The sequence below is a fragment of the Macrobrachium nipponense genome, chromosome 12 (genome assembly GCF_015104395.2).
Source record: "Macrobrachium nipponense isolate FS-2020 chromosome 12, ASM1510439v2, whole genome shotgun sequence".
Classification (NCBI taxonomy): domain Eukaryota; kingdom Metazoa; phylum Arthropoda; class Malacostraca; order Decapoda; family Palaemonidae; genus Macrobrachium; species Macrobrachium nipponense.
The window spans coordinates 100679723-100694722 of NC_087205.1; the positions used below are offsets into that span (position 1 = coordinate 100679723).

General features: G+C 36.4%; 1 protein-coding gene across 1 annotated transcript in view; it reads right to left on the minus strand.

Annotated features, from left to right (window-relative positions):
• Positions 1–11167, minus strand: part of LOC135225066 (glutamate receptor ionotropic, delta-2-like) — a 33157-nt gene extending 21990 nt beyond the window's left edge. The window contains exons 1-2 of the mRNA XM_064264331.1: positions 11026–11167; positions 8894–8983 (exon numbers count right to left, since the gene is read on the minus strand). Coding sequence (XP_064120401.1) covers positions 8894–8983; positions 11026–11165 — 230 coding nt within the window. The 5' untranslated portion in view covers positions 11166–11167. The remainder of the gene's footprint in view (positions 1–8893; positions 8984–11025) is intronic.
• Between the last annotated feature and the right edge of the window lie 3833 nt (positions 11168–15000).

A 15000-nucleotide genomic window follows, 5' to 3' on the forward strand; every position in this document is an offset into this window, starting at 1 on the left:
GTGACAAATCATGAGCTATAAATTATGAAAGACTGCCCTTACTTGATATATTACAGAGCACAATATGCGTTGCGTTAATGGAAAATGTTGCAAGGTGGATAATGCAACAGAAGGTAGGCAAAAATAGAAAAGAAAGACGTAAATGTTGCAAGGTGTATTATGCAACAGAATGAAGGCAAACCTAGAAAAGAAAGATATAATCAGTTGTAATAAGACCCATGTGGGCGTCAAAATCAAAATTAGACCGAGATACAGAAGCAATATATTTGTAAAAGCGAATTAGGTCTGGATAACGTTATTTGGATTATGACTGAAGAAGAGGGAAATGAAAAGCAAATAAATATAGATCTGTATCATGGTGAATTGTTGAATTGTAATATTATTAGGTTATATTGGTTCATGACGGGGAGAATGGAATAAAAGAGAAATGCATAAACGTGTGTGATATCGAATAGTGATAATTAATGCATTTTGATGAAGAGCATATAAGTACATAGTGGGAGGAAGCCAATGAAGGGAACTGGAGGAAGAAGCCAGAGAAAATAAGCAGTGAAATGAAGGTTGAGGGCAGTACAGATAATTAGTATGTAAGAGGATATCTGAATAATGAGGAGAATTACTTACAGAGGAAAGAATCATGAGATAGAGGAAACTGTACCAACTTACGGTCATAGAAATGAGGCATGGGATTCAGACAGAATATGTTGTGACTTCTATCAGGTGTAATAGTTATAGGTCTCATATGAAAATTAGGACTGCTGGTCGTTACTTTACCATACCTATAACGAAGACGTGTGTTATATGTCTGAAGACTTATTGATCAAGTCTTGATTGCTGCCTGTCAATTCCCTTTGTGGGTTAGATATCAAAGGTACAAATGTTGTTACACCGTTTATTAAAAAATCCATTTTTCCTTAGATTATATTTTTATCCAGAGTGGCGTATACACTTGCATAGTCTGCTTTACTGATATAAAATCATCAGCTTCTTTCATACATGTTACAAATACGATGCTTCACTTAACGAAATAGTTGAAATGTGTTTGCTTGATGTCAGTTTCACTGACGGTACCTTTAATTCTACACTGGACATAATTATCTACTAATTTTCCTTTTTGAAAACCATTTTAAGAAAATATTTACAAAGTCTGGTTTATCTATGAAGTCAATGAAATTTATGGCGGAAATTGGCTGCCTTTATCTCATGTTCTGACAGTTTTTGAGATGATGAAAAGGTGCCGTAATTGGATTCATCGCTTATCTCTCTCTCTCTCTCTCTCTCTCTCTCTCTCTCTCTCTCTCTCTCTCTCTCTCTCTCTCTCCACACTGAACAGTTGATTAGTGAATCCAATTTCCTACTTCCGCTCTCGTCACTCTGAGACTATTGCAAATCCAGTTCAAAAGAGGCTGATGCTCTTGCTGCCATTTCGAGGGAATATTGTTCCTCTAGAAATCGTCTATGACAGGTTATGAAAGGTAGCTTTTGTGGTTTCTGTGAAGGCGATGGGCGAGGTGGGATTTGGGTGGGGGTGGGGGTGGGGGGTGGGGGAGGGGGGTGTTTTATAAGGAAACTTAAGATGATGTTTCTTAAATGAAGAGAAGTGGCAGCTGTTCACGACTTTCGTGGTTTTGGTGAGCAAGGAATTTAGCATCATGCTTTTGCTATTGCATGACAATGTTACCTGCCATTATATTATTCGCCCTTTTAGATAACGAAAAAGCACACACAACGTACACACACCACACACACAGAGACGCGCACACAAATATATATATATATATATATATATATATATATATATATATATATATTATATGTGTGAATGCATGTATTTATACGCACACATACACACACACACCCACCCACCTACACACACACAGACACATAAACACACATATATATATTTGTATTTATATTTATAAAGAGTATAAATATAAGTCTGGTCATAGTTCCAATATAAAAAAAAAAAAAAAAATAATAATAATAATAAATTATTCATCAGCTGAATACAGACACACAATGGATGAAGCGCTAGAAAATTGCGAGTATAAATCAAACGCGACATCGTCAACGGCGAAATCATTAAAATATATCTACCGTAAAATGGTAGAATGACAATATGTGACAAGAACAAACGCCCATGAAAATGCTCATCTCTCTTTATTCGTTTCTGTGCAGGGCATTCGTCCAGTATTGGATTTATGTGCTCATCCAAGCTTTGACCGGGGGACATACATATCTGCAAAAGACGTCTGGGAAAATAAAGGTTATAGTGATTTCAGAAAAAAAATGGCAGGTATCTAATATTTCTAAAATTTTGATGAGCGAATTATCGATATAAATGGAAGGTGAACTCACGGAAAAAAAAGACGTATGAGATAATATAATAATAATAATGAATAATAATATAAGAATAATAATAATCACATACATATAAGACAGGTGATTCAATAAGCTTTCAAGCTTCCGATACACTATGTGTATATGTATGTGATCATTATTATTATTATTCTTATTATTATTATTATTATTATTATTATTATTATTATTATTATTAAAAATCCTCATGAGTAGCACGAGTCTTCAAATGGAGAAACAAATCCACAGTTATGTAAAGGTACATAATATCATCAGTGAAAGGCTATACAAACTACCTAGAGGAGACAAACACCATCCCCTACCAACAGAAAGGCTGCAGAAGGAAGTGTAGGGGCACAAAAGACCAGCTCCTGATAGACAAAATGGTAATGAAGAACAGTAGGAGAAGGAAAACCAACCTAAGCATGGCATGGATAGACTATAAGAAAGCCTTCGACATGATACCACATACATGGCTAATAGAATGCCTGAAAATATATGGGGCAGAGGAAAATACCATCAGCTTCCTCAAAAATACAATGCACAACTGGAATACAATACTTACAACTCTGGAATAAGACTAGCAGAGGTTAATATCAGGAGAGGGATCTTCCAGGGCGACTCACTGTCCCCACTACTCTTCGTAGTAGCCATGATTCCCATGACAAAAGTACTACAGAAGATGGATGCCGGGTACCAACTCAAGAAAAGAGGCAACAAAATCAACCATCTGATGTTCATGGACGACATCAAGCTGTATGGTAAGAGCATCAAGGAAATAGATACCCTAATCCAGACTGTAAGGATTGTATCTGGGGACATCAGAATGGAGTTTGGAATAGAAAAATGCGCCTTAGTCAACATACAAAAAGGCAAAGTAACGAGAACTGAAGGGATAAAGCTACCAGATGGGAGCAACATCAAACACATAGATGAGACAGGATACAAATACCTGGGAATAATGGAAGGAGGAGATATAAAACACCAAGAGATGAAGGACACGATCAGGAAAGAATATATGCAGAGACTCAAGGCGATACTCAAGTCAAAACTCAACGCCGGAAATATGATAAAAGCCATAAACACATGGGCAGTGCCAGTAATCAGATACAGCGCAGGAATAGTCGAATGGACGAAGGCAGAACTCCGCAGCATAGATCAGAAAACCAGGAAAACAAAATGACAATACACAAAGCACTACACCCAAGAGCAAATACGGACAGACTATACATAACACGAAAGGAAGGAGGGAGAGGACTACTAGTATAGAGGACTGCGTCAACATTGAAAACAGAGCACTGGGGCAATATCTGAAAACCAGTGAAGACGAGTGGCTAAAGGAGTGCATGGGAAGAAGGACTAATAAAAGTAGACGAAGACCCAGAATATACAGAGACAGGAGAAAGAGAGAAAAGAACAGAGGACTGGCACAACAAACCAATGCACGGACAATACATGAGACAGACTAAAGAACTAGCCAGCGATGACAATTGGCAATGGCTGCTTACAGAGGGGAGAGCTAAAGAAGGAAACTGAAGGAATGATAACAGCGGCACAAGATCAGGCCCTAAGAACCAGATATGTTCAAAGTACGATAGAAGGAAATAACATCTCTCCCATATGTAGGAAGTGCAATACGAAAAATGAAACCATAAACCACATAGCAAGTGAATGCCCGGCACTTGCACAGAACCAGTACAAAAAGAGGCATGATTCAGTGGCAAAAAGCCCTCCACTGGAGCCTGTGCAAGAAACATCAGCTACCTTGCAGTAATAAGTGGTACGAGCACCAACCTGAGGGAGTGATAGAAAACGATCAGGCAAAGATCCTCTGGGACTATGGTATCAGAACGGATAGGGTGATACGTGCAAATAGACCAGACGTGACGTTGATTGACAAAGTCAAGAAGAAAGTATCACTCATTGATGTCGCAATACCATGGGACACCAGAGTTGAAGAGAAAGAGAGGGAAAAAATGGATAAGTATCAAGATCTGAAAATAGAAATAAGAAGGATATGGGATATGCCAGTGGAAATCGTACCCATAATCATAGGAGCACTAGGCACGATCCCAAGATCCCTGAAAAGGAATCTAGAAAAACTAGAGGCTGAAGTAGCTCCAGGTCTCATGCAGAAGAGTGTGATCTAGAAACGGCACACATAGTAAGAAAAGTGATGGACTCCTAAGGAGGCAGGATGCAACCCGGAACCCCACACTATAAATACCACCCAGTCGAATTGGAGGACTGTGATAGAGCAAAAAAAAAAAAAAATAAATAATAATAATAATAATAATAATAATGATCACATACATATAAGACAGGTGATTCAATAAGCTTCCAAGCTTCCCATACACTATGTGTATATATGTATGTGATCATTATTATTATTATTATTATTATCATTATTATTATTATTATTATTATTATTATTTTATTATTATTATTATTTTATTATTATTATTATTAAAAAATCTTCATAGTAGCACGAGTCTTCAAATGGAGAAACAAATCCACAGTTATGTAAAGGTACATATATTCAAATTTAAATCTTTTAGGATTCCCGAAAGCTGTCCTTTAAGATTTAAATTTAAATATATGTACATTTACATAACTATTATTATTGCAACGCAAAGTTGGTGACGGAAGCAGCAAGTCCACTACTCCTGTGCTGCATCTGATTACTGGCACTGCCCATGTGTTTATGGCTTTCATCATATTTTCGGCTTTGAGTTTTGACTTGATTTTCGCCTTAAGCTTCTGCAATATTCTTTCCTGGTCGTATCCTTCATCTCTTGGTGTTTTATAACCTCCTATTATTCCTATGTATTTGTTTCCTGTGTCAACTATGTGGTTGATGCTATTCCCATCTGGTAGCTTTATCCCTTCAGTCCTTGTCACTTTGCCTTTTTGTATGTTGACCAAGGCACATTTTTCGTCGGGCAGTGCTCGCTAGTCTGGATTAGGGTATCTATTTCCTTTAAGCTCTTACCATACAGCTTGTTGACGTCCATGAACATCAGATGGTTAATTCTTTTCCCTCCCTTCTTGAGTTGGAACCCGGCATCCATCACCTGCAGTACTTTAGTCATGTGAATCATGGCTAATACGAAGAGTAGTGAGGACAGTGAGATGCCCTGGAAGATTCCTTTCCTGATGTTAGCCTCACCTAGCCTTTTCCCAAAAATTGTAAGTACTGTATTACAGTAGCGCATGGTATTTCTTAAGAAGATGGTGTTTTCCTCTGCCCCATATATTTTGAGGCATTCTATTAGCAACGCGTGCGATATCATGTCGAAGGCTTTTTTGTATCAATTCATGCCATGCTTAGGTTGGTTTTCTTTCTCTTACTACTCTTCATTACCACTTTGTGTATCAGGAGCTGGTCAGTTGTGCCCCTACACTTCCTTCTGCAGCCTGTCTGTCCATAGATTTTTCTGTGACTGCTGACAATAATTTACTTATTATTATTATTATTATTATTATTATTATTATTATTATTATATTATTATTATTATTATTATTATTATTATTATTATTATTATGTCTACTTTCTCTTCCTCGTGGCTTTATTCATTGTAAAACTGTCCGTCATATTTGAATATTTATCTCATTTACGTCTTTTTTTCCGTGAGTTCACCTTCCATTTATATCGATAATTCGCTCATCAAAATTTTAGCAATATTAGATACCTGCCATTTTTTTCTGAAATCACTATAACCTTTATTTTCCCAGACGTCTTTTGCAGATATATATGTCCCCCGGTCAAAGCTTGGATGAGCACATAAATCCAATACTGGACGAATGCCCTGCACAGAAACGAATAAAGAGAGATAAGTATTTTCATGGGCGTTTGTTCTTGTCACATATTGTCATTCTACCATTTTACGGTAGATATATTTTAATGATTTCGCCGTTTACGATGTCGCGTTTGATTTATACTCGCAATTTTCTAGCGCTTCATCCATTGTGTGTCTGTATTCAGCTGGATGAATGATTTATTATTATTATTTTTTTTTTTTTTTTTTTGAAATTGGAACTATGACCAGACTTATATTTATACTCTTAATAAATATAAATACATACATATATATCATATATATATATATATATATATATATATATATGTGTGTGGTGTGTGTGTGTGTGTGTGTGTATGTGTGTGTGTGTGGGTGGGTTGGTTGGTGGGTGTGTGTACTTGTGTGCGGTAAATACATGCATTCACACATATAATATATATATATATATATATATATATATATATATATATATATGTATATATATATATATATATTTGTGTGCGCGTCTGCGTGTGTGTGTGGTGTGTGTATGTTGTGTGTGCTTTTTCGTTATCTAAAAGGCCGAATAATATAATGACAGGTAACATTATCATGCAATAGCAAAAGCATGATGCTAAATTCCTTGATCACCAAAACCACGAAAGCCGTGAACAGCTGTCACTTCTCTTAATTTAAGAAACATCATCTTAAGTTTCCTTATAAAGCACCCCTTCGCCCACGCTCCCCCCCCTCCCCCTACCCCGCCCATCGCCTTCACAGAAAACCACAAAAGCCTCCTTTCATAACCTGTCATAGATGATTTCTAGAGGAACAATATTCCCTCGAAATGGCGGCAAGAGCAGCAGCCTCTTTTGAACTGGATTTGCAATAGTCTCAGAGTGACGACGAGAGCGGAAGTAGGAAATTGGATTCACTAATCAACTGTTCAGTATGGAGAGAGAGAGAGAGAGAGAGAGAGAGAGAGAGAGAGAGAGAGAGAGAGAGAGAGAGATGAATCCAATTACGGCACCTTTTCATCATCCCAACAACTGTCAGAACATGAGATAAAGGCAGCCAATTTCCGCCATAAATTTCATTGACTTCATAGATAGACCAGACTTTGTGAATATTTTCTTAAAATGGTTTTCAAAAAGGAAAATTAGTGGATAATTATGTCCAGTGTAGAATTAAAGGTACCGTCTGTGAAACTGACATCAAGCAAACACATTTCAACTATTTCGTTAAGTGAAGCATCGTATTTGTAACATGTATGAACCAATATAACCTAATAATATTACAATTCACCATGATACAGATCTATATTTATTTGCTTTTGATTTCCCTCTTCTTCAGTCATAATCCAAATAACATTATCCAGACCTGATTCGCTTTTACAAAAATATTGCCTCTGTATCTCGGCCTAATTTTTATTTTGACACCCACATGGGCCTTATTACTACTGATTATATCTTTCTTTTCTAGGTTTGCCTTCATTCTGTTGCATAATACACCTTGCAACATTTACGTCTTTCTTTTCTATTTTTGCCTACCTTCTGTTGCATTATCCCCCTTGCAACATTTTCCATTAACGCAACGCTTATTGTCCTCTGTAATATATCAAGTAAGGGCAGTCTTTCATGATTTATAGCTCATGATTTGTCACATTATTTTCGTAGCGAATAAATAGCAAATTTCTATTGCCCATAAATTCGTATCATCTTCCTTCGCATTGGATTGAATAAATGTATAGATCTTTATGATTTATATCTTAAGAGCACGATTGGATAACAGTTGTTGCATTCTTTGAAAAGCACCAATTCTCTACATAACCACTTAACACTATCGAGCTCTAAGTATTTTTTTTTCACTAGAAAATTAAGTGACTGTCAATAATAACACAGTTCGCCAAAATACTTTGAGCTTTAAGTTCACTCTCGCTAATGGTTCATTGTAAAATACTAAAATGAATTAGAATGCTTTTTAAGCATAGCGTGAAACTGCTCTGAAAATATTCTTAAAAATCACCAGGTAAACAGTCACAGGTAAAATAAGGTATGTGTCTACCTTTGCGGCGTGTATAGTACAAGCCCGTTGGGGATTACTATACAAATATGAACAAAAGACTGTAAATATCATAAAGATTTTTCCCTGTGACTTTATTACCGTCCACCATAAATTAATGTGACTTTTTTCCTATGACTTATTTTCCTAAATAAAAATTGTGACTTTTTTTTCTGTGACTTATTTTCTTAGCCAAAATTGACTTTTTTTTCTGTTACTTTTTTCCCTGTGACTATTATTCTAAGGAATGCCCATTACTATCACGTTGTGTCTTGAGTTAGGATTGGCCCTAAGCTAATGAACTCCAGATAGCGAAGTCTTTACCTTGGTATAACACATGGTACCATGGGAGGACTAATTCTCATGTTCAGCTGACAACTTAGGTTATAATATCCTCAACTCCAAACAGATTTTCTTTCTTTGAATTTCACTCTTTCCTAACTCGCGGCGCTAAAATTGGGTCTTAAAAGTGACTTTGGCAACCGTCTGAACAATGTTTATTGGTAGGAAACTATTATGGCCTAAAAATGCTATTTGCACCAACCTGTAACACCCTGCAAATTACTGTTACAATAACAATGACTATAGTAGGTGTGTGACAAACGACTAATTCGAAATCTGTGCCTACTAAGAAATTATCTGTGTATGAATTTAAAGCATAATCTGACACTTGACACTTGACACTGGACACTTACTTTCTTTTCACCATTCCCAGCATCCCGCTCCAGGAGCCGTTTGGAAAGCCGACGCCCCAGAGGCCATCCGGAGGGCGTCTCAGTTCGTACCTGACGGAGGACGTCATAGAAACGTTTACCAGATGGGCACTGAATTAATTTTTTTTTTTTTTAAGTAATGACGTTTAATATAACTAATTTGTACTGATTGCCATTTAACGATAAAAGAGAAATTATGAAAGATTCAGTTAAGTTTGCACCAGATATAAATACTCTGAAAAATGGTTATTGTAACAGGCAGAATGACGTTAATGATATCTACGATAATAACGTCTTGGAAAAGAGACCCATAATAATTTTCCTGATTCAGTATATAGCACATGTTTCGTAAGTAAATTTGAAAAGTATTCTCTGAAAATACTATTTGATACGTTTTAACCGTTAAACTACGGAGTGCTGACTATTAACGTAGTTAATTCTAAATTAATATTGTAGTTGCCCAAAATATGGAAAGAGGGATGAATGCACGAGTAGCAAATTCCACGTTGAAAATTAATAGCATCATATCATAAACAAACAAGGCGTGATCCAACCTCCAGCTTGCTCTGGATGCGTGCAAGATTTTCCCCTCACGCATAAGCTGTAAATATTATATTCCTAACTTTTAACGTAAATCAAAACGTGCTAAAGTCTACAGTCAGATAGAGCATCGTTTCACCAACGAAAATTAAAATGAATACGCTATATTTTATTAGAAATTATTTTTCTGTACTGTTTAACATGCACATTTTTTTATTTTTTACATTTTCATTCTAATGAATAAATCATAAATATCCTATCCTGAAATTCCTGTATCTTTAACTCAATGCGAAACACCTTTTCAGGCTTACTCCCTCGTAAGCAAAAAAGGCAATTGAATGTGAGAATACAGTAACGGTAGCCCCTCGGGAATCAACAACTAAAATTTTGTCTTGGTTGATTTTGTGGGTTTTGAGTTCTTGTAGAATATTGAGATTACTCACATAATGGCAATGCTGGTTTTCTTATTCAATGACCATCAGTTTGTAATCGAGTGTTTTTTCTCTATTTGAAAGTTTTGTACAATGCTGAAATTTGAGTCGAAAAAAAGGTTAATATTTTTCCTTTTTTTTTTACTGAAAAGTCGAACTGTATCATGGGTACCCCCAAAATGAATTAATAAAAAAAAAAAGAACCTCATCAGAAGGACAGTAAGTCGTTCTTTATAGAGCAATGAGGAAAAAATTATTTGACAGGTACTATAATCTACTACGTGTCAAGTAACTATACTCTGTTTTTTTCCATCTGTCCATCTGCCTGTGCTGTTTTCGCATGGTAACACTGCGTCCGGGTCTTTAAATAGTTACGCTATATGTGTAAGTTTTAGGTAAGTAAAAGGATAACTGGGTGTACATTTGCAACTGAAAAGTGTTTTAATAATTTACTGTATGCGAATTACACCGTTAATATTCGAAACAGGATATTATTTATAGCCCGGGACGCAGTGTTACCATGCGCAAACACCAAAGTGGATGGACAGATGGAAAAAAAAGAGTATAGATAGTCTTCTCCAGTCTACATTACCACTGTGATGTCTTAGAAATTTCTTGCATAAACGATTAGAATATCTTTTTATTCAGTACTTTATGAAGCAGATTAAAATGCAGAGAAATTTGGAGAAAGTGCAGACGAACATTTTTATAACAATATCTTTGTCCGAAATTGATATTAAAGTCACTGAGCTTTGCCGATTTTTCATTTATATCAGAATAGTATTTCAAATGAAATCGTCAGTCATCAGACTAGCTCTGGTTCGCTGACAAGTTTTTCTTTCTTTTTATTTATTTATTTTTTTATTTTTTTGAAATAGAAAACCAGACAAAATTTATTGATGAGGAGATCTAAGCAGACTGCTCTTTCCTGTCTAGAGAGAAATTAATGGTTTTTCGTAAGCTATAGCATTAATTGGAATTATTTTAAAACAATACTTCTACTTGGAAATCAATTTTTCAGGTAAATTTCTATTCGCGCATCGTTGATTCGGAAAAATGTCGATGCAATTTAATAATCCGGCATTAATCAGTTGACTGCTTCAGGAAGCGATGTTGTCATCACAAGCGTACGTCAAAACTCACGTGAAATGCATCGTCTGCGAAAGAGCGATCAGGATATTATAGACGATTCCCGAGTACTCCAGCGCACCGGTAGTCGCATTCTCCGTGATTCGGAGCCATGGTACCCACTGCTCTGCACCGACGATGAGATGTCGTTGCATGATGTTCTCCGTCCCTCTGCCGGCAACTTTCTGAAGCTTCTGCCACCTCCTGCCTGACTTCCAATCTCTCGATTAAGCATTTACAGGGTTACGCCAGGTGACTATCTTACCCGTCAGATGCCAGGTCGTCTTTTGACCCCAGCAAGTGTCTGTTCTACCTCCAAGTGTCCATTTTCCCGCAGTCGTACATTCTTGAGCATTCACAGATGCGTCTTAGTCCTATGTACAATTCAACACGCATTTGAATTCGGGGGACTTCTACAAGAATTATCTTACTGAGAAAGGCTATAACTCTAAAACTATCTCTATACATTTTTTTCTTTAGTGCCATTGTGCAATACTTGAATAGAGGCTAGTTTAAAGCCAGCGTGCGTTGGGCAGTTGTTTTATCAACGAAAACCTTTTCAGAAATAAGGCTTCTTGACAGCGTAGGAATTAGTCAGTTATAATATATATATATATATATATATACTTATATATATATATATATATATATATATATATATATATAAGATGTGCGTGTGTGTGTTTGTAACTGCAGAGAGAGAACCCAAGCTTTCGTCAATTGTCTTTTCACAAAGCCGTTATAGGACAAGCAGATCATATTCTCGGAGTGTACTTCCATTCATAGTGATATTCTCAAAAGAAAAAGCTCGCAGCACTTCAACAGGGAACCAAAGGATTATCTTTACCGCATTCTCTGAAAAAAGAAGGTAAAAAGGCATTCTATATAATTTTAAATAAATCTGATTCATGGTAAAATGAAAATATTGAATATTTATATTGGGACACATTAAAAGATTTAAAAAACAAGAACAATATTTTTTTGGTACGTGATATTTGGATATAAATACAATGATAGTAGGCGATGCTTATTCGAATGTTCTTAATTAATCACACAGCTATACCTGTAAGTCTTAAGCTTCTAGAATTGATTTTAGTCAGTATATACTAAATATCTTGATGCCTATTTTTAAAATAGCAAGATAATTCAGTTTCCCTGAATAAAGGGGAAAGATTGGCTGTTAACAGCCTTTAGCAGCTTTGACACAGCTTTCTTATCTTGCTACTGGTCTTTCCATAAATGCAGAGATACTAAACTACCTCGGTGTTTGATATTTCGCATTAAAATAAAATTATTATCCGAGACATTTACGCCTTCTACTTTTCTCAAAACAGGCGATTGTAGACGTGCGACCATTATGATGAAGCATCGGAATATCACCTGGAACCATTGCAAACAGCTGATTCCAACTGACAGTTGTTGTCACTGGAAGCACAGCCCTACCACCATGTTGTTGGCAGACTAGATTAGACAGCTAACCCGTCCTTGTCGTAACCCTGCCAATGAGGGACCAACTTGAACTGACTCTGATCTATAAAATGGCCATCCTTGGGTACCAATAATCTCAAACAGTAGTGACCTTAGCCTATAACCAAGGACTAAGGACCTCATAACAGGTCCACCTTAACCCCAACTTAGCCACGATCCGAGTGTTACTACAGTCCTTTAGTTGAGTGACATTGAGTGACTGGCATTGCTCAGCCATTGCTGCCAGCCATCCCTCTTTGCTTGTGGCATATCTGCCGAGTGCTGTGTTTTCCTGAAGTCCAGAAAAGCCTGTACCAGATAACTACATCAATGGAAATCCTCGCCGAGAGTGGAAATGAAACGATCCAAGTTCCGTACAAGTTTTGGAAGGTGGAATCCAAGAAGTTATTGGTGAGTAGATTTGTCTCTGATTCTTTTAATGGTGTTTGATTAAAATCATCGACAGTCCTCCTACGATTCAGGCTGCTGTGAAGTACTAGAAAGTTAACTTGCGGAATGTGTAGTTGAATCGAAGTCTCAACTTAATTGCCTACCACAAATCTAAAATTGATAGTCTTAGTTTTGTTCTATCATAATTAGCCTTCTTGTTCATTTGTGCTGTTAAGATCTTTACTATCCATATCTCCGGTATCATTTCATGCTTTTAACATTGCTAATATAAGTCTCATCGCTAAGCGGGGTTCCATTCGTCGTTAAAATCGCCAAATTCTACCAAAAATTGCAGAGAAGTATATTAGTAATGTTAAAAGCATGAAATGATACCGGAGATATGGATAGTGAGGATCTTAACAGCACAAATGAACAAGAAGGCTAATTATGATAGAACAAAACTAGGCTAAAAATTTTAGATTTTTGGTAGGTAATTTAGCTTAGACTTCGTTTCTCTCTGCTAATAGCCCTTTGCAATTTAATTTTAACGTTCTTGAAAACGCTAGATATGGAGAGAGAGAGAGAGACCTTACCTTACCTTACCTTACAGACCTTACATCTTGTTCGGGTTGCCCCAGGTCCCTCAGTGTGAGGCACCTCTAATGTCTACCAGAGAGTTGCTAGTACATCTTCCGGTATATTTTGCATCTTCCAATCTTGGATGGTCTGGGATGCAGTTTAGATATTTGTCGAGCTTATTCTTAAACACATCTACGCTCACTCCTGATATATTCCTCAGATGAGCTGGCAACGCATTGAATAGACGCTGCATATCGATGCTGGTGCGTAGTGGATTAATGTCCTGTGTGCTTTCCTTATTTTTTCCTGGTATAGTTTTGGGCACTATTAATCTACCTCTGCTTGCTCTTTCTGATATTTTTAGTTCCATGATATTTTCTGCTATTCCTTCTATCTGTTTCCATGCCTGAATTATCATGTAGCGTTCTCTTCTCCTTTCTAGACTATATAATTTTAAGAATTGTAGTCTTTCCCAGTAGTCTAGGTCCTTAACTTCTTCTATTCTATCTGTAAAGGACCTTTGTACACTCTCTATTTGTGCAATATCCTTTTGATAGTGTGGGTACCATATCATATTGCAATATTCAAGTGGACTACGAACATATGTTTTATAAAGCATAATCATGTGTTCAGCTTTTCTTGTTTTGAAGTGCCGTAACAACATTCCCATTTTTGCTTTACATTTTGCCAACAGAGTTGCTATTTGATCATTGCATAACATGTTCCTATTCATCATCACACCAAGGTCTTTAACTGCTTCCTTATTTGTGATGGTCTCATTATTAGGTCCCTTATATGCATATAGCTTTCTTTCTCTGTCTCCATAATTTATTGATTCAAATTTATCAGAGTTAAATACCATCCTATTTACCTCTGCCCAATCATATACTTTGTTAAGGTCTCTTTGTAGAGCGTTCCTATCTTCATCACAAGTAATTTCTCTACTTATTCTTGTGTCATCTGCGAAACTACTCACTACCGAATCCTTCACATTATTGTCTATGTCTTCAATCATAATAACAAACAGTATTGCAGCTAACACCGTACCTTGCGGCACACCGGATATTACCTTGACTTCATCCGATTTCTTTTCGTCGTTTGCAATAACTATCTGTTTTCTGTTGTGTAAAAATTCTTTAACCATCTTCCTACTTTATCCACGATATTGTGTTTTCTAATTTTCTTCGCTAATATATTATGGTCTACTTTATCAAAAGCTTTTGCAAAGTCTAAATAAACCACATCTGTTTCATTTCCGCTTTTCATATTTTTGAATATGTTCTCACGGTGGACTAACAGTTGGGTTTGTGTACTTTTTCCGGGTACGAAACCATGTTGTCCTTTATTAAACAAATTATTTTTTATTAAATGTTTCATAATATTTTTCTTCATTACCCTTTCATACACTTTCATAATATGTGATGTTAGACTCACAGGCCTATAATTAGAGAGAGAGAGAGAGAGAGAGAGAGAGAGAGAGAGAGAGAGAGCAGAGAGAGAGAGAGAGAGAGAGAGAGAGAGAGAGAGAGAGAGATTAGAGAGAGAGAGAGAGAG